General features: G+C 40.1%; 1 protein-coding gene across 5 annotated transcripts in view; it reads right to left on the bottom strand.

Annotated features, from left to right (window-relative positions):
• CIT (citron rho-interacting serine/threonine kinase) overlaps nt 1–24503 on the bottom strand; it is a 65780-nt gene that overhangs the window by 35681 nt on the left and 5596 nt on the right. For 2 of the 5 annotated variants that reach the window (XM_036393540.2, XM_036393539.2), the window contains exons 1-9: nt 17810–18015; nt 10717–10822; nt 9700–9843; nt 8254–8373; nt 4581–4751; nt 4279–4332; nt 3677–3730; nt 2385–2525; nt 1899–2024 (exon numbers count right to left, since the gene is read on the bottom strand). In XM_036393540.2, the coding sequence (XP_036249433.1) occupies nt 1899–2024; nt 2385–2525; nt 3677–3730; nt 4279–4332; nt 4581–4751; nt 8254–8373; nt 9700–9843; nt 10717–10779 (873 nt within the window). In that variant the 5' untranslated portion in view covers nt 10780–10822; nt 17810–18015. Of the gene's footprint in view, nt 1–1898; nt 2025–2384; nt 2526–3676; nt 3731–4278; nt 4339–4580; nt 4752–8253; nt 8374–9699; nt 9844–9982; nt 10823–17809; nt 18016–24503 lie in introns of those variants that run through there. The other 3 variants (XM_036393541.2, XM_036393538.2, XM_036393537.2) reach the window with 3 other exon arrangements.

The raw sequence follows: 24503 nt of genomic DNA on the forward strand, positions 1-24503 counted from the left end.
TTTTGCTCCAGTAATTGCAATAGACCTCCTTTTCCAGAAGTGAGAATCAAAGAGGAGGTTCACCAAAAGTAGGTCATCAACAGTGCCTAGTCCCTGACACTCCTGCATGGAATGGAGATTGCTGCTTTTTGCAATTGAAATATGTCTCCCAGCAACAAGAGGGACAACTCACCTCCCCAGAAACCCACACGTTTCAGGTCCTGGCAGAGAATCAGACAACCAGATCAGCAGCAGCTTCAAAGCTCCCAGCATCAGACTGCTCATATTGTAGCAGGAGATTCACCAGTTCCTGCAGTGGCACTTAACAGCCAGTGTGGGCTTAAAAAGGTAATCTCCTACCATTGCTGCCCTCACTCAGTATTCTCTGTGTAGCACTGACTTGGTTATTGGTATGATCTGCACTTTCAGGCAGGCAGAAGTATCTTCTCTAACTTGTTTCTTACTTCTTCATCAGTTCCTTACAGACAGATGAGCAGGTACTCTCAGGTACTGCTCCATGAGTGTACATGAAAACCATGCCTTTATTCAACAACTTCCACCTTATTCCATGCAATTCTGTATCTTCAACTCCCCTCTTACCTCTCTACACCAGGAAAAGTCAAAAATGTTTGAGGAGACAGCTTGAGGGAAGGTACAGAGTAGGAGTGGAGGAAAAGAATACCAGTACCCTGTGCTCCCAGATCAGTTGCAAGGGACTAGGAAAGACTCTATAGGATTACTTCTTCAATGCCTGTTTGACTTTTTCTATAAAATACCCCTCCAACATTCTGTCAGGACTCCATGGAAACTATCTATAAGAAGAGCTAAGCATATCCCATGGTGTAAAACAATTAGTTGATATTTCTGCCTTCCCTTCCACTTTCTCCTCCACAGAGAACATAATCAAAACCAAGGAACAATCCCCAAATATACACAAGAGGCTTATGAAACAATTCAAAGTTTTACACTATTTCTAAACATAAAGTTGGCTCTCTGCCCAGCACAACCATAGTCTCCCACTTACCATGCACTCCTGCTATCAAAACAATTTGAAAGGAACAGCACTACTAAAGAACTTATTCTACCTTTTCTTGATAGTGCTCAGCATACTGATGCTAAAGTCTATGCACCCAGAACAAGCCTGGGTCATCTGTTGACTCCAAATATGTTCAATTCTACATTTTCATTTGGCCTTCCTCAGGTGTGTCTCAGCTTGGGATTACTACCAGTAAAATGTAATCCTTTTTTTCCTTGTCATATTGGCAAGACACAGAGAAAATTCATGAGGAAGGCAAAATAAATTTAATTATTCCAATATTAAATTATGCTTTCTGTCCCAGGGAAGCAAAATTATTAGAAACACCCTCTGCTCGATTCACTAGAGACTGACATACTAACTTGCCTTAATAGTTTTAACCAGGAAAGAAACAAAAAATTGCCAACAGAGAAGTTATGTGGGTGCAAATGGTTTCCTAACAAATATCTTTGGAGATGAACAGTTTGGATGACAAATTTCTCTCTGCTTCAAAATATAAGCATTTCTAATAGATCTGACCTCTAAATTCCTCTGCAATTTACTTAAAAAGAGAGATGTTTTTGTTGTTGCCCGCCCTCAGAATGTTTTACCTCTGAAACAATCATAAGGTAAATAATTTAAGTATTACTGTGTTGATGGAAAAGCTTTCCCACTGAGATGACTCCAGCTTTGAAGTGCTATTAAGACTAAAGGCACAGGAGAGAGTTTGTAACTAGGGGTACAAATGGTATTTGAATACTTAAGCTTTCTGCTGGTACAGGAAACAAATCCTTTTATCCAACAATTTCCACCTTATTCAATGCAATTCTACATCTTCTCATTCTTCCCTACCCCTTCCTTACAAACTCTTACCCTCTAGGTTTCATTTATCACCTCTGCTCACCAGAATTTTTTCTGCCATCTGTTGAATCTGTTGAGATTTAGTTTGAATATCTTCTTTTAGGCGGTTTTCTCTTCGTTCCACAGTCTCTAATCTCTTCACTTGATTCTCCAGAGAATGGCGCCGTTCCTGCACAGCAATTATGAGCTGCTGGTTAGGCCACTCTGCATTAGCACAAGGCAAGGAGTAGTTTCTAGAGAAAGCAGGCTGAAGCAGTCAATATAAGGCTGGCTTTCATATTTTGAATCTTCATCACACCCTAAATCCCCCAGGCTGACTGCATGTCCTTATCCACTCCTCATTGAAAATAAAACCCCTCAGTTTTCCTCAAAGAAATATGCTTCTTAATTAAAAATGGCTTAACGTGCAACAGCACTGTCCCCTGAAGAATTACTACAGGAATGCTCTTCAGAGCTACCCAGGTGAGGGTTCCTAAACTAAAGCACATGTCAATAAATGATTTACTCTGAACAGACACTCTGCACTCACTTCTGCTTCAAGCAATTTTTTCTTCATGCTTTCATTGGAATCTTCCCGGTTCTGCAGTTTCTCCAGCTCCTTCTCAGCTCTCTCCTTTGCCTGACGGATATTCTGCAGGAGCTCAGTTGCCTCTGAGCTGGCTTTCACAGCCTGAAGGTCAAGAGAGAAGAATAAAAGGTAATAGATGAGAAACACACACAAAAATTTGGTGTATGAAAGTTTCAGAACTTCAAGATGGTCAACATTCTCAATAAAACCACTACAGAACTTTGGTTTAACAGTTTAAATTAATATGTGCATGAGTCCAAATTTTAACTTCCAAAACATAATTTTGACTTCTATTTCACAAAAAAAATTAAAATCTAGGATACACGTTTGTCTTGCTATATTGCAAGTTAACTTTCAGTATATAGAGTCAAGTAAGTCTATGCCAAATTCAGCCCAAGTTCTTTAAAAGAACTCAGAAAATACTCTTACTGAAGGACAAGAAGAATAACCTGTTGGCCTACAGATAATTCCTTGGCATTAATGCAGGTAGAAAAGGAAACAGGGGATTAAAACATGATTGTTTTGAAATACTAGAAGTACTATTTCTATGTAGTTTTGGCCTCCATATTCATGACCATTAACCCTTGAAATAGCCCTCTCTCAGCAGGTGCCAAGTTTGAAAAGCTCAATCAGGGAATTACTATGACAACCCCTTTCTTTCCTGCTGAAGGACTCCAATGAGAGAAGTTCCCTGACTGTTCTTAAAGTGAGACCTGAAGTGCCAGACTGACCATGACAGCAAATCTTAGATATTCTGCCTTACTTTCAGCAGACATTGATAAGGTGTTTCAATTCTGTTGTGAATCCTTATCATTCAACATTTTTGCTATGAAGATCCTGTGAAGAACTGAACTGTCAAGTGATTAAAGCAGATTATACTGGGAGACTAAAGCAAGTCCAGCATGTGTTTCACTAGTGAGCTAAAAGCAGCTGAGCCCTTCTTCAGAAGCAAGGGACCAGTGCAGTGTCCAGAGCATACCCAAACAGGCCTCTAAATGAGAATTTCTCTACACTACTCCAGTTCTGACTCAGCTTCATTTGTAAAAATAAACACTGTTGACATGTCTCAAGAGCCAAAAGCATATTGAGAGCACCAGTGATTTCAGATACCAGTTCCCACCCCCTTTTCCTTATCATCCCCCATGCTATGACTAATTCTATTTTTGAGGGTAAAACAAAGTGCATCCCTCCTCTTCATTAAGGTTTCACTGGGAAATCTTGTGAAAAATCCACTTTCACCACCCAGTCGTTACCTTTGTCAGCTTTTCCTGCAGCTCCTGGATTTTGGCTTGCTGCTCTGTATTGATCTATAGTTAGACAAAAAGATGGAGGGAAAGAGTCAAAACCAAAGAGGAGAAAATGCTCTTTGCTTATGATACCATATTTGTTTCAATTCACTTCCCAAAAATCTTGTTTTCCCCCTGTAATCCCAACACACCAAAACACCCCTCAGCAAATCCATTCCCATTTTGCTAACTTGCAGTTGATTTAATATTTTAGTTACCAAGAAGATTGTTCAGTGTGAGAACACAGAATTCTTTTAGTTTTTCACTTTGCTGTTCTTTCTGAGTAAAGCAAACCCTGATGTAGCCCCAGCCTGACTCCAAACTTGGATGACACATAACAGCCTGTCTTTGCCTGGCTTCTCAACACAATCCATTAGGAACAGGTTATCCAGAGACAGCTTTAGATCAAATAAGAGAGAGCAGTGAATCACACCAAGATGTCTTAAAACATAAAATCAAAAGAGGTGGGGGCTGTGAGGCCATGCATGCCACTGAGTAGCCACAGTTTGGTTTCTGTGCAAAACATGAAAGACCCGAGAAGCAAAATCTAGAACACTGAAGTAACATACCTTTTCCAGTTTGGAATACAACTCTCCTGCCTCATTTTTTCCTTGATCTTTAACCTGTAACTTAAATATAATATACATGAAAATCTCAGGAAAAGCTAGGCTTCTACCCAGTCACCACCTCATGCAATTTAAACACCAGCAGTACACAAAATAGAAATCATAATGAAAAAAACCATGTTGTGTTAGTTGTAGGAACCACGCTAATCTTTGAAGGGCACACCCACAACTTGTGTGTGCATGTGTCAAGCAGCACTAGAAATTCCAGCAAGCCTCAGCCCCCTCTCCCATGGAGCCTAAACTACCTTTTGCAGTTTGTTGTGGCACTCGGCAGCTTTACGTTTGAATTCCTCGGCTGCCAGGCGGGACTCCCTCAACTCCGACTCGTAGAGATCGCTGCGCCTGCGAGCTGAGATCAGATCCTCCTCCAGCTGATTCATCATCAGCCTCATCTCTTCCACTTGAGCTTGGTATTCCTGTGGTTGGGGTGCAAGGGAAGGAGAAGGGGTTACAGTTTAGAGGCAACAGGGGAAATGCTTGGAGCAGCAGATTCCAGAATACTGACTGCAGGCAAGAGATGCACTTAAGAGCATGTAGAAGAAAGGTAAAGTACAAAATAAAAAGATAAAAACTAAATAAAATAACATCCATGGTGTTCTGGATTGAGTCTTGCCACTTTCAACTTAATACCTCCAACTCAAAACATTGACTTTTTGAGAGTGCAGGAACACATAAATACATCTACATACAAATGATAAAAATTACTTACATTTCTAATTTCTGAAACAGAAATGTGCCTTTGAGTTGATGTCTCTACTAAATGCCCAGATGCTCCCTCAAGATCTATTTTCTCAGGCTGATAACATGACAGTTATCACAGATCTGCACAGCTTGGGTAAAAGGAAAGAAGGAGAAGCAGAGGGGTATCACACTGTGGCTTGCAGCCATCAGATTTCTCTTGAGAGAGTTAAAAAGGATCACATTGCTCAGTACGGGAGACAACCTAAAATCAAATATTAACTTAGAAAAACTACCTAAAACTCGCATTGCTCATAGAAGATATTTGCCTGTACAGGCAGAAATAAAGATTCCCCATGTAGGAGACTACAAGACAGGGCATTTGGAAGGGGAAGGTGGGAGAAGAAAAGAACATTTGAATTGACTATCTGAATGAGACTGGGAACTCAAACTGAGACTAGCTTGAGAGAGTGCTTCACATATTTTCACTGGAAGAAAAGAATTTAATTATGTTTAGCATTTATTAAGTCCTGCAAGTATGCATTTCATAAAATTATTCTAAAGCAAAAAAATAAAACAAAAACAACACAAAAGCCCTCTCCAAAATTGAAGTATTTTTTATGAAGCTGAGAAGTAGAAAACATGCACATCAAGAGTTAGGAACAAAGATTGTGAAGGACTGACAGTGGGGGAGTCTATCTTTCTTTCCATTTTAATATCTTACAGTATGCCTGACTACCCCCATATTCAGAAGAGTAACTGTCTCGTGACAGAATCAGGTTTGTCATCGCTCCCTCCAGACAGGCAGCGCCTTCAGCTCCATGGGAGACAGCTGAGCACTGACCCTGATGGCAGCCCCTCGTCGCCCAGCATGGAGAGCTGATGCAGGTATTGAAAGAAGCCAGGCCTCTAGCAGATTGCTTTACTGTCCCTTACAGGGAGCAAAGAATGGCTCTTTGGCTTGTAATCCCAAAACTGGTTCTCCACTTTGTAAGCCAGACAGGGACCTACTCTTTCCAGTTTGTCTCCTATGCAAGGATAATCTTATTTTCTTGCTGGAAAAAAAATTAGATCTTTTTTCCTAATAACTAAGCATGTATTAACTTAAGTATTCTTTTTATACAAATACATCTATGAACAAAAAGGCAGAATGGCTTGAAGGAATAAATGTTCTGCTCAGAAATCATAATTTGTTTAGACTTCCTAAAATACTGGGCTTTTTATCAGTGAACACTTGACCAAAGAATTAAAGGTATGACAATAGTTGCCACTGTTACAATGAGCATTTGGGAAGGGAGGAAAATGGGGAGGGAGAAAAGAAGAAAGAAGAGGAGATAATTAGTAATATTTCAGGTTTTCTTGTTTCATCACATTTGCAAGATTGTCTTTGAATAAGTCCCAAAATAGATCAGAGGAACTCAGGCCACACCACTCAAGGCAACACAGAACAAACCTCTGGGGTATGCATTGCTCAGAGTTCTAAGATACCAAGAGAGATTTAAGCACAGATTACTAGACAAGTTCAGGGCATGTATCTGAAGCAAATCACATCAGAGAACTACACAGACATGAGTGGGGCTTTCAAGAAAATACAGATTCTGATTTGTTGCAAGTTTGTCTGTTAGTACAGTTCTTCATCAAATAACAACCAGAGCACAGGTTTAGTTAAAACAAAAAAGCAAAACAAAACAAAAACCAAACACACACCCCAAGCAAACAAAAAATCCCACAAACCCACCATGCTCTTCTATCCAAGTACCTGAGGTTAAGTTGAACCTACAGCCTCACCCTGAAAATATCAAATGCCTAATTATTGGGTTTTGAAGATTCTGCTTTGCTGTTGATTTGACTCATTCTCTCTCAAGCCTCAGGTTTCCAACAGCAAAATTCTAAGGGGCTCTTCCAACTCCCAGTTCCCTCTGACTTAAAAGTCATGGTCCAAGTCTTTAATGGTCAAGATCCACCTGCTGACATGAGTCAGCACAAATCTCTCAGCATTTTTGGTTGTGAGGTTCTTGCACACGTGTTTCAGGGAGCTCAGAAGGCCACCACAGACATGAAAGTCTGCAGGACTCATTTGTTGAACTAAGCAGCCTCTTTATGTCATTGTGAATCTTCACAAGCCAAATTAAGAGATTCTGGGACAAAGTGTTTGATTAAAAATTAGTTGGATTATGTTTCCTCTGTTACATTTGCCTGTACTGCCTAAGAATCTGTGGATATTTAAAATCATCAAAAATGTTCCCCATTTCAGCATTTAAAGCAACTTTGCTAGCAAAGCACCAGAAGAGAGAGCAGGGAGCTTTAGATTCCTTGTATTACATAAAACAACCACCCAGAAGAATGCTGGGGAAGTCTGTGGAGGCCAGCTACATCCAGAGGGTTGGGTTTGCATTTCATTACTTTTTACATAAGAGCTACTCATGTCTGGAGAATTATTACCAAGGTTTCAGGGCTTCCTTGTCTTTGAGACTTTGAAATGAGTCAGTTAATGTTTGTAAAGTGCTTTGAAGATGAAAACCAAGATAATTACAAAGAATTGTTTGAATGCTATAGCAAATTTCAGTTTCTTTTTCTCAATGCAGCATGTTGCTGTTAATTCATAAAACTGAATGGCTTCTCCCTTGCAATGACCACATTTGTCACAATGTTTTCAATTAATTTTGACTTTTTTTTTTCCTATGAGCAACTATGTGAATTAGTGATCTTTCAACATTCTTTGGGTGGAAAAGAAAATTATTTATTGCTACTTCACAAACAGGTCAAATCGGGAAAAGAACAGTTAGGTACCACATATTCTATTTTGAAATGCTATTAAGCATTTTAAATAGTAAGATAAAGAAGAAAAATTTTAAAAAAACCAAAAAACACAAAATTCAGGTTAGCTCAGCTCTCTCCCAGGTGAAGATTCATTAACTTGTGACATTTAAAATGGATAGGTCATTTCTAGTGCAGCATGTCACTAAAGCATTGGAACTTTCTCCTAAACTGATTGTATAGATGAAGTACTTTCAGGACTAGGAAAAGAAAAAGGTGAAGTCTGGAGTTTGTGCTTACTTGCAAAATACACAAGTGGAATTTTGTAGCTTGCTGTATTGCTCAGGAACCCCTGTGAAATCACACAGCTTGGGAGTAATCACAGCCTATCAACACCGAGCACAATCCTGGCACCAGAGCCAGAATGTGCCAAGAATGCCTATTTGTGGGCAGCCACTCTGCTCCCCAAAGAAGCAGGAATACCTGTTCTTTGATCTCTTGCAGTTTTCGGCTTTGCTCTCTGATATCATGAAGTAGCTGCAGTGCCTTATCATCTTCCTGAGACACCTCCATCCGTGCCTGCTCCAGGCTGCGCTTTAAGCTCTGCAGAAAGCAAAATGTTCAATACATAGGCTTTGGTTTCTCAAATGGTTGTATAATGAAGATCTTTAGTTACACAAATGCCTCCTTGACTGCAGTGAGGCATCAGAAAAATGGAGGCACCAATGATGGAATCCTAATGAAATTCATGGCCAGTGCTGCTCCTATCTGAACAGAAGCAGCCCATTTTACAAACGCTGTTTACTCAACTTAAATCTTCGTTCAAATCTCCACTTCCTCACATCAGGTGTAGAGACAAAAACCAAACACAGATCACAAAAGGCATCCATTATTGACAGCATTTATCTATATTTTATCCAGCACTATTAATTCACAACCTAGATACAATCCTTCAACTTCATGTTACTTACATTTTTCTTGTTGCTGTTAAGTGAGTCAAATGCTTTAATCATTGTTAAATTTCTGTAAGGAACAGAAGAGCTGAGTGTATCTCACCACATGCCTTACCTCCAAATTTGGAGTCACCAGTGGAGTGGTGCTCCTATTAACTAAGTGTTATTCATCAACAGGAAGATATAAACTGAATTTTCTTCCTTTGCCTAGTAGCATTCAGTATAGGAAAATCACTTGGCCCCATTTTAAGATGTTCTTCCCAACAAACCAAGACATCAGAAATGGTTTAAATTCTCTGGAACAGAGTATTAGCTGCATTTTTACTCTTGGTACAAGAGAGGAAACATAATTGTGTATCTAACTGAAAATACAGAGACTATCAACTAGAATGAAAATAGCCTCTCTGGAATATTGCCAGTGACAACTGGGCAGACATTCCAGCTCTCATGAAAAATGATCTTTGAAGACATGGCTTTACAGCCTCATTTTTATATTCTACCTGAAAAATAGCACCTGCCCTAGATCTTCCCTGACACTGTGCTGGGGAACAGGATGGGTCTGAACTCAGGACACCACAGATGGAGGCAACACCACTGCTTCCTAATCCTATTTGTTCTTGAAGATTTCTGTCTAGGCACTGATTAGGCCCCATCCTCTTCCAGCTTAGAAACCTTCAAGAAGCACAAACCAGGCATGTTCTAGCACAGCCAGTAAGACAAACATCACAAAGAGTTTCAGCAAGACCAGGACAGTAGTCACTCCTGCGTGATCTAAGCACATGACCATGAAACAACATCTGAATAAAACTACCAATCAAGCTTATGCAAACACTTCAGGGCTCCATGTTCAACAGATATCCTCTCACATAGTATTTTCTCTCCATCAAGTACCCCACTGAAAGCATGATGGAAGAGAAAGACAAAGACCACCAGATTTCAGGCCTTCAGAGCTGAAAGGACTGGTGTAAGGGCTCACACTGCATTCTGTGATATAGGTGGCCAGGTCCTGCTCCAGGAGGGATCGCTGGGTCTCAGAGGCTTTCAGTTCCACCTCCTTTTGGCTAAGTACAGCCTCCACCTCTGACACTCTCCGGTGCAACCGCGTCATTTCCTGCTCCATCTGCAATAAATATCAAGAGGTTATAAAGGGGGGCTTCAAAAGCTTTGTTAACTGCTACTTTCAGAGCTCTCTTTGTAAGGAGTTTGTCTCCAAGAGACTTCTAGCTATGTTTCTCCAAATGGTGTTTAAATTCCGATACCATTGTCTCTGCTCCAGGAATGCACAGTTCTTCTTAAGGACAAAGTAGTAAGTCTAAGTCACCCCATTCATTCAAGCTGCTTGTTCATATTCAGTCATTCTTCGAACCCCAGTTAGCAAAGAAGACACAATCATTTTTCACCTGACTTGCAGAGATGGGTCACTTTAACCTTATCCCAAATCCATGCTGGACCAGAAGATGGTTTCCCCCCATCTCCTTGTCAGGAACAAATGGTCAAATCCAGAACCGAGCAGGGAGAAAAGTAATGGAACTCTCATAAAAGTCTCAAAACAAGCAGTAAGTGTTAAAAGACTCCACCAGGTTCCCTTTATTGGAGCACAGCAACTGTTACAAGACGTTCACCATAAAGCAGTGACGTGACAACAGTTATATAAGCAGGAGCTGATGAGTGAGGAAGAGCCCTCAGAACAGTACTGCTGTAATGTGTGTCTGATGAAGAGGCAGGGCCTGCAGGAAGCAGCAGTCGTCTGTGGCACGCTGACAAAAGCACTGTTTAAAATCCAGAGCCGCTTCTTGTTAAGTTAAAAGTATCTACAGCAACAGCATGGCCTAAATTCATCTCCCTTTGTACTGGACAGGAAGCCACCTCTCTGAAGGAAAAGCACTTTGCCCACCACGAGTCTGGATGATCAGCAGCATCTGACAGATCCCTGGACATACAGTGGTTGCAGATTCCTGGAGCAATGGGTGTGGCCAATCGCATGAATAAATACCTTGTGACACTTGTCCTGGGCGTCTTGGAGCTCTTTGCTCTTGAGAAGAAGTGTCTTTTCCATGGAGCTGACCTTGGCTGGGGAATCCACACTTGAAAAAACAGATCTAAAAGAGCAAAGCCAAACAGCACATGAATATGGGCAAAAGGTATAGAAATCTGATTTATGCAGCCTCTGTAAAGTCATTGGGTACTTACTTATTCCAGGATAAAAGAAATGTGATTGTGCAGCAATCACAGCCTAACAGCCATCATTGCAGATCAAAGGTACCATAAAAGCTAATGACAGTACACCATTATTAAATAATCCACGTGCACTTCTAATTACAATATTAATATTTTCCATCAGTGGTTGTGTCAGAGTGCAAAACAATAAATCACAGCAGCAGTTTTGCATGATTTGTAGGGATTTATAGGTGCAACAAAAACAGAGCATAAAGTCAACATAACCATTTGGAAAGATAACAAATTTTCAGAGAAATGCTTTTTATTTGGTACTTTATTTTTAAACAGGTTTTTAAATTATCATCAAAGTATAAAAGCCCTACAAACTTCAACATGTCATAATCTGCACCACAGGAAGAAGAATTTAATATCCTTAGTTACATTCTGTGAATCAAAATTGAAACTTCCCTAACCCAATTCATATGATCCCTACAAACCCAATCAATATCAATATGATTAGTCACACTGCAGAACTTCAGAGTTCCACTTAGAAGTAATTTTTTTTTTCCTGAGACACAACTGTACTGTTCAAAACAATTTGACTCCAGAAGCCAGGGGAAAATATTTACTTGTTCTTAAGCTTTCTGTCTAATTGAGACTCAGCATTTAAGAAGTTTACCATTCCTGTTAGTCTAAATTTATTTTAGAAGAGGATAGGAAGCCACCTGATGTTTAGGAGCATATTTTTAGTGCTTTGCAAAGTCTTAAATATGCAATCTGCGACCAAAAAATTAAGTACACACATCAAAACACAATTTTAAAAATCACATTCTCCCTTGCATAAAATGATTCAGACTAGAGACTGGAACAGTTAATGATGGAAGCAGTGTTAACTGATAGATGAAAAAGCAGCAGTACAATGAAGGTGCTAATAAAAGATCACACAGGCTGCCCACACGTTGCTTTCTGCTTCTCCTGGCCACAGTTTGGTGTGCAGCCAGTTATCCCCACGGAGAGAAAGGAGCTTTGAGCAGCTCTCTGCATAGAGCCAGACACCCACACACAGCAGCACAGGCTCCTCTCAACACCAAGGAAAGTTTCGTTCCATCACCACCATTTTCTGAGAAAAACCTACTCCTTAATCCAACTGGATATGCAGCAGAGGCACAGAAAGATATACGTGGATTTTTACAAAAATGCAGCAACATTCCTGGATCAAACAGATCTTCAGCACCACCACCTCGAGCAGTGATTAGGAAAGACTGTTTTAATATCAGCAAACAAACACAGCAAAATCCACCAATGCTGCCTTGAAAGGTCAGGTATTAATATATCTCTTCAGAAACCTGATATGGAAAAACTTAGAAGAAAGAATCCTGCATGTCAATGATAGAGATATGATCAGGACTTACTAAAAAAAAAAAGTTTAAAATGAATGCTTTTATACAGCATTCCTTTAGCCCTGGTCCAATCAATCTGATCCATCAAATTACCATATTTAAAAATCAATTTATAAAGCGTGTCTATACTCCTACAGAGAAAAAGCAACCATCTGAGAAAGATGCATATTAAATCCCATAACAGCTGGGTGTACAAACAAGGCTAAAAATGAATAGTTGAGAAAAGCAGTCTAAAAATACAAATTAAAGCTCACATTAGCTAAAAATGACACTAAGGAATCTGCTTTCAAATGTTAATCAAATATATGTAAATAGCTGCAAATATGTACTGAGACAAATCTGAAAATCTTCTTTTAATAAAAATTTAGTTTTACAGGTCTGAACTGTATTGGCTAAAGCAATCTCTTTTTTAAATTACAGTTTCAACCTTAATCATCACTTTTTTACTTCCATTCTTTTCAGATCTGAGGCATTACCTAAGAAAACTCTAGCCAGTTCTGACAGAGCTGGTTTTATTTGTGTCTTCCATTCCACCTCCCCAAAGGAGCTAATTTTATTTGCCATTTTTGCTTGTTTATTTTATTTGCTATTAAAAGAATCAGAGCCTAATATTACAGGCACCATTTTGCATTTCAAAAACTTCTCATGGTGAACCAGCTGAAAGCATCCCCAGGCACTGCAAGGCAGGCAGGAACAGGAGGGATGCAGGGAAGGAAAGTGGAGTTCTGCAAAAGGCAGGAGGTTCAGTCAGGTGGGATGGGATGGGACAGGGCACAGGAGACTGCCCAAGTTTGGATTTCATGAGGTGACTGCAGAGGGAGCTGCTCCTCAGGGCTGGTGTTGGCTTTGTAAGAGGAGAGAAGGCTGCAGACACAACTCCAATCTTTCTTCCCCATCCCTGTCCAAAGTGAGGAAGAAATTCCTTAAAAATATATGTGCTGGTGACACGGTGATTTTCCTGCCATGGAAACAGTACATCTTATCCCCAAGGGAAGCTGATCTCAGTTAGCACTGGACACACAGTTTTTAGGAGACATGCTCTCCCAGTAATTCTTTCCTGTGTACAAATTGTATTAGAACAACTTCCTGAACATCCATACAACCTTCAAAGTATCAGAAAGGGGCAGACAGAGGAAATCAAGAGAAATGGAATACTGGCTAATCTAATAAGCCTTGTCATGGTGATAGAAGCTCTCAACAGAGCATGACAAGGTGGAAAATACCCACATTTCTGGGGCACTTATATTCTTCCTCAGTCAGCATCATTGCAGAAATTAAACACATACAATCCAACATCAAAAGCCATGATGCAAAGCTATCATTCAGGATGGGACCATCTCCGAGTATTTCATTTAATTAACTGCTACATCTGGATCAATTCTCTTAGCACAACAGAGCAGTTTCTGCTGTTTCTTCTCAAGCGTGAAAAAAATTATTAACAAAAGCTCCATCAACAAAAAAATTGCAGTAAAAGATTAAAAAAACCCCAAATCCAAGTTTGGAGTACCAAGCTCTCATAGCTCTGGCTGTGCCAATTTACTTTCCAGAGAAGCAGAGCCTGCATGACTAAAAGCCAAGTTAACTTAGAGCTGACTAGTGATTTCACAGCTAGATCAGCAGCAGCCTCAACCAGCAGAATGAGCAGAAATGGGGCTGCTTGTGTAAAAGCTCCTCCAGTCCCAACGTGGCTGAGATGCAGAAGAAAAAAGCATTGCCATGGGAAAAGCTCCAAGCTGATTCTTGGTGTCCAACTTGTACCTTGCACATCCCATCACACCTTGTAACTTCCTGTGTCCTTTTCTGCCACTGTCCTAAACCCCCAACTCACCTGTGCTTCCTTCTCACAAGGATTGGCACCATCTGTCCTAATCCTGGCCCCCACACAACATGCTGATAATCTCATCCCCCATCCCTCATGCTCTATTCTTTTTAGCATTATACTCATCTGTACCTTCCACCCCCTCGTAAATGCTTGCTCAGGCCTAAAAAAAACCAACCAAAAACAAACAGTGATACCATCAATCTGTGAATAGAGCTTGCTGAAGCAAAGCATATTTTTGGTATGCTCATCCTGTGCTTCCTCTTTCATCTATCTTTGGTGAAAGAGCTTACCAGAACCCAACAAACTGTTGGAAGAAATCAGTAGAAATCCTTCTTTTTGGAGGAATGGCCCATTTTAACTCAGTATTTTATAATGACTGTCATGAATCCATACGAAATTTTTAATTTAAAAAAACCTCAACCCCAGTAACCCCAAAAAACCCCAGAAAACAAAACCCCAGAAATCCTGAGAAACACCATTTCTTAGGACCTCAGAGAGAGAGCACAGGCAGGCAAAATTTTGAATAGCAAACTATTTTTTAATTAGGCACTTATTTTTTATTAGGTATTTTGATATATTTCATTTGGTATTTATTTTTATCACACACTAATTTTATTAGCTATTTATTTTTATTAGGCAGTTTGGTATATTTGGTTAGCTCTGGATTTATAACATATTTATCTTAAGTTTTCTGCTAGTCACCTGCAAAAGACAAGAACAATTTTCTTCCACCACTTGATGCATATTTTTGGCAGCTAAGGGTTTCTGTCACTTGTTCTAAGCACTGGAGATCAGCCATGGTTAGGGACAGGAAGTAAGGTGGGGCTGGCTTTTAATGGAATTAAACTCTTGGTTGCCTCTTATCTTGTCACAGTCACACGCTTGCAGCCAAACCAGCAGCCAGATTTGCAGCCAGACAGGCTTTTCTCCCCCACATCCAGAATTCAGAGGCCATGATGAGAGAAGGAGTTAGCTGGTCCTTCTCTGCAGCCTCAGCCCAGCTCTCCTAAGAGCAGATTTCACTGAAACATTCTGCTAGTACAGGAGCCCACAACTTAAACAATGTCCTTGATTTCTCCTGATTGCTTCCTATGACACATTATTGCTGTGTCTTTTGCATTTTTGATTAATCTCACATTTGTTAGAGGGACAAATTCTTCTCAAATCTCATGGTATGGGGCAGTAGACAGAGCACTGTAATCCAATGGACCCTTCTAAAACACACACCAACCATGTCATTTCTGGCAACAGGTCTAAGTGACTTAAAGAAGGAAAACCCTTCTAGCCCCAAGTCATTGGGAGAGTGGAAAAGAGAACTTCTGTTATCCTTCTTCTGTCCTTCTTTAGCTGCCTTTTCTCTGAAGTATTTGAAATACCCAAATACCCAGCTTCTTACAGTCCAGTGGACAAGGGCAAGAGCATCACCCTGACCTTCAGAGTCTGACAGCCCCCAGGTTCAAAGTGCTGAAAGTTTCAAGGATCTGGCCACCAGCGCTCTGCAGTTGCCTGGCCTTACAGTAAGCAGCACTAGAGGGTTCGTGCTGCAGACAGGAAAATAGATCTGCATCACTTAGCAACCACAAGGATAGACTTTCACAGGAAAAGGTTTTTTTCAAAAAATTCTGGACTGATAAACTTCATGACTTAGGACCTTCCAGAGAAGGCATCCCAAGATTCACAGCAGATAAACCCCCTTCACACTTTATTGTTCATCATCTAAAATTTGATTTTCAAGGCAGTGCAGACAAACAGTACTCTATTTCCTCAAGTAAAACACACACCAGACAATATTTTATAAGTAAGAAGTTATCTTTTTGTGACCCATTTGCAGTGGTATTGAGAATAAACTAATCACTGCATTATTTAAATACAGGTATTTTCAAGTCTCCATAAGGGCTTTTCCATACTTAATTCACCTTCTTAGACCACAAGGCAAGTATTTACTGCTAAAAATAAGTGCATTTTTCGAGATCTCACTCAAGAAAAAGAAACCATTATTATTTAGGAGAAAATTCAATATAAGATGACTTTCTGTTCCAGTTTAAGAAAAAACAGGCCACACCAAACAGAAATTTTATTTCAGTCAAAATTTCTGCAGAGGACGTTAATCTCTATATTCATTTGCTATACCTCTTCTCACCTATTCCCAAAATTCAAATGTAACTTCCATACGCATTTTTGGTAGCAGCTCCACAGAGAAAGCCCCTCAGTCCATCTGCTACAGCTCTCTCAGCCTCCAGCACAGTTTCACCACTGTTCTGAGACTTCACCCCACGCTCCTCTTCAGTTCTAGTCCTGGGCCCAATGACATACATGTTTTTACCACACATATATGGTCACTGTTGAGGCTTTCCTGACTGTAACCTGAATGGCCACACAGACCTGGTACATGGATTGCAGTTCTCCAGGCAGACAAGAGAACAGCCTAAGTTATCTCACTCATAAATTAAGACAGATTTTTAACCTCAGGTATCTACAGATCTAACATTCCATCCTGCTGACAATATTAGATCATTTCACCAAAAGAATACTTTCTGAGGTTTTATATCCTCTCCCCTCCTTCCTCTTTTGCCATAAAAGCAACTCTGCTGAGGAGGGAAAGGCAAAGAATCCCTTTTTATTTCTGGCATAACCATCATATAACCTTGATTCACGGTGTGAGCAAGATCAAAGATGTCAACAGTATCACCAAATTCAGTGACAAGCTTACTGCAGAGCAACTATCACCAATATGACATAAAATGAAACTCAATTAAGACAGATTGATAATGAAGTCCCAGAAGGGAGCAAACCAGCAGCAGGGAATGAGGGTTGACATGATAACACAGGGCATTGAGTCACTAACCCAGCCAAAGCCACTGCGTTCCTGAGAGGCCTCCTGGTCCTGAGCTAAGGACTTCCCAACTTAACACACTGCACTAATACTTTTTCAATAGCTCTGTCACCAAAAACCAGCCAGCCACCACATAAAATGGTTTATATCACACTACTTATATTCTTCTTTTTCTCTGACTCCATTCTCTTGGAAATAATGTTTTCTTTCCATTGAAAATCATTTCTCTGAGGTCTTTACATCCCTCCACACACATGGCCACTGCATATTTGATCTGAATCTCCAGTGTCTGAGCACAGACCACAGCAATGTCCAGTCCTCCTATTTAACTTGACCCAGCAGCACAGAGCCAGCTGCCATGCAGCTCCTTCCCTTGCTCACTGACCCATCACTGCACATTCCCAGGTTAGTGGAGCTCCTTTTCCATGGATCACTGATTCAGCCTTACACATTCCCAGCACTTGGTGCCCACTCTGCGACTCAATAAAATAACACCATCCCCTTTTTCCATCTCTGAACTCCTCAGTATTCTCCTCCTTGCAGGGATCTGCAGTACCAGAAATGCAATCACCTACTGCTCCCTGCTTAACAGCAACAACTAATTCAAACTATTTGAACTACAATTTTAATAATAACTGGTTTAGAATGAATCTTTCTATCCCATTTCCTCCCCCTCATCCCAGAAATAATCAGAGAACAGTAGGACATGCACAAGACACACCAGCAACAGATAAAGCCCGAATCTGGCAGCTTCCCTACAGCAGAGTACAGGTCAGTTAAAACAGCTTTTCCTCTCACACACACCATCCTCACTGCAACAAACCTACCCATTTTTCCAGCAGTCCTATCCACCTGAGCAATAATTTCTACTTACTCTGGTCTGAGTATCCCCAAAGCCTTGATGAATGAAAACCCCACAAACGGCAAATCTTCCCCCGAGAATCCTGCTGGGTTCAACTGGCGCGTAGAGGATAAAACCCGCGAATTCTTCTCTGGTTCATCAAAATTTGAGGTGTCATCATCAGACTTGAGAGTAGGAACGAAGGGGGGAGGAGCTGGTGGAAAAAAAGCAAGAAGAAAAGATAAAATTCAGCTACAGTTCACTCTGCAACAGTCCCACTCATTCAGTGCTTGCAATGGCACTGCAGCTCCTGCTTTTAATCTTGCTAACACAAGCAGACTGAGCTGCTGCTCTCAAAGCGTATTACAGCAACAAGAGATTAACCCCTGAGCTGCCAACATGGCTACCACTCTGCAGGCACAGCATCTCCCACACTGTTCAAACTGAGATTTAGCTTGGGTATTAGAGATTCTGGGGTTCGGGCTTTTTTCAGGTGAAGATGTTGGGGTTTTTAACACATAAATAATAAAATCAAAGCACCAGGCTAAGAAAATCATTACTGTAATATAGCCAGAAGCCTGTCAATTCTGATTCATCTTGAAAAGGAAAATGTCTCCAACCTGTCCAATTAGTGACACTACCTGAGAAAGAAGCCTGATCCTGTGCTAGTCAGCTAAGGGATATATCTTACCCTTTAACACTAACAAGAATCTTCCCAGCATGGGTTTCTAATCAACAGCAAGCTGGTCTTTCTCCTGAAGGTTCTAATAAACTACAGCTACTAAAAGCTCGGTGGTCTTTAGGAAAAGAAGATTGATTTTATTTCTCTAAAAGAGCTTGCTTAAGATCTGGAACTCTTGCCGGGACACCACTGCAGTCTGGCTCTGATACAATCAGCTCTGAAGAGAGGTATAAATAGCAGGAATTACAATGTATTTCTTACTATAATTTCTAAATTGGTACCACTTAACTTGCTAAGCAGTTGTTTAATTTCAGATGATTTTCTCGTGCTTGCTTCAGTTTAATTAACCTGAGGAACAAAAGGACAAGTTCTTCTCGGTGCTGTGCAGCACCCGAGCTACCTGCTGGCTTGGCTACGTGTGGGAAAGGAATGAATGCAGAAGCCCTGCTGTGCAATCCCTACCTCATTAAATCACATTTCCTAACGTTTATTTATTTAATTTCATCACTCGGGTCCCCACTCACTGCAACTCTGAGCTCAGCAAAGGGGAGACAGCTCCTCAGCCAGCAGCTAGAACAGCCCATTGTCACCAGCTGATGGAAGTGGAGTGTGCTAAAACCGTTACCATGGATCCAGCATGGATCTCCCGGAGCTGAAGGGCTGATGAGGATTGAAGGACTGGGAACAAACATTCCAACCCCTGCAGTGCAGGCTCCTGCTCCCGAGTCGGCGTTAACCCTACCTGCCTGCGGCGTGACAGCCGCTGCTGCCCGTGAGTGGCAGGGGCACAGCGAGTCACGGCTGGAGGCTCTGGCTCCCTCTAGGCTGCCAAAGCCCTCCACTGCCCGCCTTTAACTCTCCATTCCCTCGCTGGAACTACCCACCAGACCAGCATTAAGAGACAGAAAAAATAAAAAATTAAAAATAAAGAATCTGTCTCCGTCAACTGCCAAATCCCAAGTACAGGCGCAGGCTTTGGTAGCAGCTCCCTGAAGAGCCATCCTGACGCTGCTCCCAAGCAGGGAAGTGAGAAGAAATTCCATGAAGCAGATGCTGCTCGTGTACTGTAGCTCCAAGTGCATTAGAATGAGATAAATGGGGAAAATACACTAATTAAATAGGTTCTGTAGTAAGCAGTTTCAGTCTACTGGAACTTACGAGCTCCAGAACATTTAAAATGTATGTCAGTATCACAGATTTATTAATTTCTTCTCTGTAATTAGTTATAATAAAAAATATAACATAATGCTGATACTTATGCAACATAATTTTGAAATATAGATTGTTGATTGGAATACGTATTTCCTTTTAAAAAAATCACTGAATATCAGGATAATGTCCAACTACTCTTACAAATGTTCTTAATGATTAAAAACAGAGAAGTAACAGAAAAAAATTTGTAAGCATCTAATCTTAAATGCAAATACAAGCCCAAAGTTGTAGCTAATTCACAGCAGAGGAGAATCAGTTCAGGATTAGTATTTTTTAGTTTCAGGACCGTTGCTGAAAGAACTCTGTACTTTCTCTCACAGAAAGGGATTGCTGTGGGATTTTTAACACTGTTTTTGAAGGCAAACACTGTCTATGAGGTAAAGTAAAAGAGAAAACAGCAAACTCTTCACTTCATCTGCAGAAGTTTAGAATGTTTTTAAAGAGGCAGCAAAAACCAACTTAGCTGCCTTTTTATAATGGTACAAGCACCCTGTTCTGTCCTCCCCAGAGCCTGACAGATATAACTTCATCTCTGAAAGAGATATCTAAAGCCTTACTTCCCACCAGAAATTAGCAAAGAAGATCTTAAGAGTCATCTTCAAGGCCTTGCAATTAAAAAGAAAGTTGTTCCTCCTACCAACAATAAGAATTGCTACTCAAACCACATGCATAAAAGAAAATATAATTTAACTATGCATGCACACAAAAAGATGAAAAAGCACTCAGTGGGGGAACAATGGATGCACAAAGATAAAACTGAATGTGAGACAGAGCAAACCTTTGGGGCTGGTGGAAACTAGTTTAAAGGGCACAATGTTTTACACTACAGCTTCGTCTGATGTTCAATAAAATATGAGAACAAAGAAGAGAAATTGTGAATACTAGATTAAAAAATAATGAAAAAACCCTTTGCCCTCTATTTTGCATTCACTAAAATCCATGACTAACAGTCCAAAATCTCTGCAACTCTGCAGTATAAATTTGTTACAACATTTGTATCAAGAAGTAGTAGCAACTAAAGAGAAAACTTGAAACAGTCATTTGACAAAAACACCTCTAGATGTTAAGTAGTTCTGAACCTGTCAACAGTGGCTGAAAATGAGAAGCAGAACTTCTGAAGAAGTTTCAGCTGTTGGAGAAAAATATCACTTAGGGGTAAGAGGAAATAACTTTCAAAAAAAAAAGCAAATCCACTCTGTGTGATGTTGCTAATTATTTGGTAGCTTCCTCAAGGATTTTTATTCCTCAGACTAAGGAATCCTTTACCTGATGCCCAAAATACCCACAGAATAAACTGAGTAGTCTTGTAAAACCCAGCTAAAACACACAAGCAATTTTGTTCTCAAGTGTGGGTCACACCATGGCATAATGTCTAGTTAAGTTATTACTTCTTGTTTAAAATCAGAAAGCTGTCACACAAACATAGCATTTTCAGAACAAGGTGAAGACTGGTGAATGCAAATACATTGATGTGCTTATCAGTTGCTTCTTTAAAAGGAAGGATCCTTCAGCAGAGGTCAAGATAAGCCTCTGAGAAATAAATGTGAGCACCATGCCATCACATCTGACAAGGTGACGAATTTGCACTTTTGCCAGGCTCACCCAAAAGTATTACTCAAGAAGACAGCAAACCCAGTGCTTCTACTCACACAAACTGGTTGGGTACAAAGAGCTCCTTTTGTCCCCGACACGTTACAACAATGTACATGTTCTGTTTACCATTTAAAGTATCTTGTGGAGAACTGCATGTTTTAAAAAAGCCAATTCCTTGCCTAGATACATCCCCACTTGTGGAAGGATGTAACCCTCTTCCATCTGTTCCAAAGAATGACTTTCAGAGGAAAAGGGGGTGTTGTAGGTTGCTAAGTTTAAGGGAAAGAGAAAAAAAAAAAAAGAAAAGAAAAAAAGGAAAAAAGGAAAAAGAAAAAAGGAAAAATCCAAAACCACCACATATACTCCAGTATTTTAATCGGTTTATAATTAAGATTAGATAAAGTGTCTTTTATGGAAAAAAGCCTTTTTTTTTTTTTAACTCTGCCTCGGTATGTGTATTTATGACTGGTACAAACAGCATTGCCTTAACCAGGTCTTTCCATCCTTTCAAAATATTTTCATGCAAATTCAGAAAAGAGAGACTGCATTTCCCCTGGGACAGTGAAAGACTCAACTGAAACAGGAAACTTAAATGCAATACAGAATGTTTCTTAAGGATAAAAATGTGTCTCTTCTTGATCTACAAGGTGATCTATAAATGCTTTCTGAGGAAAAGCATCCACACAGCCTTTTTAAATAGGTTAGGCATTCCTCTTCCTCAGGCTCTAACAGACCTACTTGAGAAAGTGTTATGAAAGAAAAATAGACAATCCCAGTGATGAAACTAAAGGAAATTTTTCCTAAGACCACTTATAAAGAATGCACTGTGCTAGTTCTAACCTATCATTACAATATTATCTTAACACCTTTAGTGTTTTGTCAAGGCAATGATCCAACACATACATTCCTATTAATAAAAGTGATTTCCAACCTGCAGTGCAAGTGATCTCCACTTCAAGAAACAAGTCAACACATTTTTCTGAAGACAAGAATTTAAATTAAACACTACAATGTGTAGCTGTTAACATGCTGAATGACAACATGGTGTTCATAAGGAGAAGTGTCTTGGACTTATGAATAATGAGATTTGGGTCCTGCCTCTTTAACAGCAGAAAACAGTTTAAAAATCAGTCTTTAATACTTTCTCAAGTTCTTCTGTTTGCACGAGACATTAACTCTTGTCTTTTCATATATATAGTTTGTGCAAGTCCAAATATGCCATTCCATTTTCAAGACCTCTTGGACTGGACTTACAAAACAATTTGTAAAATCAAAGGCTCTTTATGCTGTACACAGATGAAAGTTTTCTGACCATGTCCCATCTAGACTTCAGCAAGCAGATTTTTGATTCCAAATTAAAAAGCTGATGCAGTTTATGGATGTCAACTAACAAAAGACAACCAACAAAATCTTGAAATTATACAGAATGCAGCCTTGTTGCTGGTAACTTAAGTATGTCATTCCCCCATTCTCTACCTCTGATTTTAGATACTTCTTAGGTACTCAAATGGTTCTGTTATCAACTTTCCAGTGAAATACCTGATCATTTAGCTGAAACACAGACAGAAATATGCTTATTTCAGGTAAATAAATTCCAAAATACTTTCAGAAAATTCTTCAGTAAGTGAACACAAACTTTTGAAAGTTTTAGTTTATTTTATTTTTGGGGAGGAAGTGCAGTGGTATCTGTTTTCAGGTGGGTTTTTTTAATAAGCTTTATAAGTCATTAAATAGCAGAAAAAAGAGACCAACAGAGAGCAGAATCTATAGGTGTGTTTCAGTACAATACTCCAACAAAGAGTAAAAATCACCTGTTGAGACAAATTCAGATAAACCTGACTTTAATTGTTTGATTCTGTTTCTGTAACATAAGAGCTGCTACTATAGACACATTACTTGGACCCAGGGAAGTTGGGAGCTTTTTTTAGAGGCAATGATCTTTTGGAAAGGGGTTTGCTAAAAAGTCAAGTGTTTCATAGGTTACCATAACAACAAAGTGTAACACTGAAAAGCCCCTTAATGACACATTCTTAACCAAAATCAGTGTATTAAGAATGGCTATCCTGGAGCTCTCAGCATGATAATTAAATACCTGCAAGGCAAAGGTACCAATTTTTTTCCCTACCTTGCTCAGCCTGAAATAGAAATTACATCACTGCCCTTATAGACTAAAGTCTGACTATACTGACACAGAATTTGTCTAACAGTTGTGGATCAGAGTCACTTCAGTTGGCTTTAGGATCACCCAGTCCAACACTCCATGACCTTAAAGTCTTTGACCAGATTAACTTGGGGTAGTGAGATTCTTTAATGTAAGTCTAAATCCTATGACCTCTTCCATCACCCATCTTCTCAAGCTGCCATTTCTCCAGCTAAACACCACTATCAGCAGAGGTCAAGATTAGAAAGAAGCCTTTAGCTTTCAGATAGCCCAGGTCAAACCTGACCCAGGTTTTGAACAGAATGACAGAAAAACTGCTCAGAAAAATCAGCACAGGGAGAACCACTACTGAGAGCAAAGCAATAGGTGATACATTGAATCTGCTGCTTGAAGCACAGACACTGCTGTGTTTTGTGCTAGTTACAGTGGGGGTTTATCAAGTATGAGGCATAACAACAAAATGAGGGGTCAAAACTGCATGAAACCTCCCAGTAGGTAGGTGTGGATAGGGAATGATGATGCAATCTGCTGGCCAGTTGCAGACAGAAATGGGATTTTTTTAAATCCCAAATGATTATTCCAACATTATAACCACACCAGGGCTGCCTAGTGGCTTGTCCATCAGCATCACTGCTGTCACACAAATTGGCAAAACGCTCCATTAACTCCTGCAGCTGTGTGAATACCAGACAGGCAATTGCCAAGGAAACACCAGAACATATGCTCACATGTCACTCTTCTCTCTATATCTGAGGTAACATGATATCAATGCAACACTAAACTCAGGAACAGAAACTGGTGGCTTAGGCAGGGCTCTAGGGAGAGAAGGCAGAGAGCACTGGGAAATGGATGCTAAAGTGATGAAAAGGGCTCGAGGCTCAATGGCTCTCAAAGGGCAGAAACAATGGAATTTAACAGAACAGCAGCTCCACAAGTTCAAAATTAATGAATCGACAGAAAAGTGAGCAAACAGTCTGTGGAGCTGACAGCTGAAGTGCTGAGATAGTCATCAAAAGTAGAAGCACTGGCTTAGCAATTTATCATGGAAAATGGAGCAGAATCATTCCCTTACAGCATAT

The sequence above is a fragment of the Molothrus ater genome, chromosome 18, assembly GCF_012460135.2.
Source record: "Molothrus ater isolate BHLD 08-10-18 breed brown headed cowbird chromosome 18, BPBGC_Mater_1.1, whole genome shotgun sequence".
NCBI lineage: Eukaryota > Metazoa > Chordata > Aves > Passeriformes > Icteridae > Molothrus > Molothrus ater.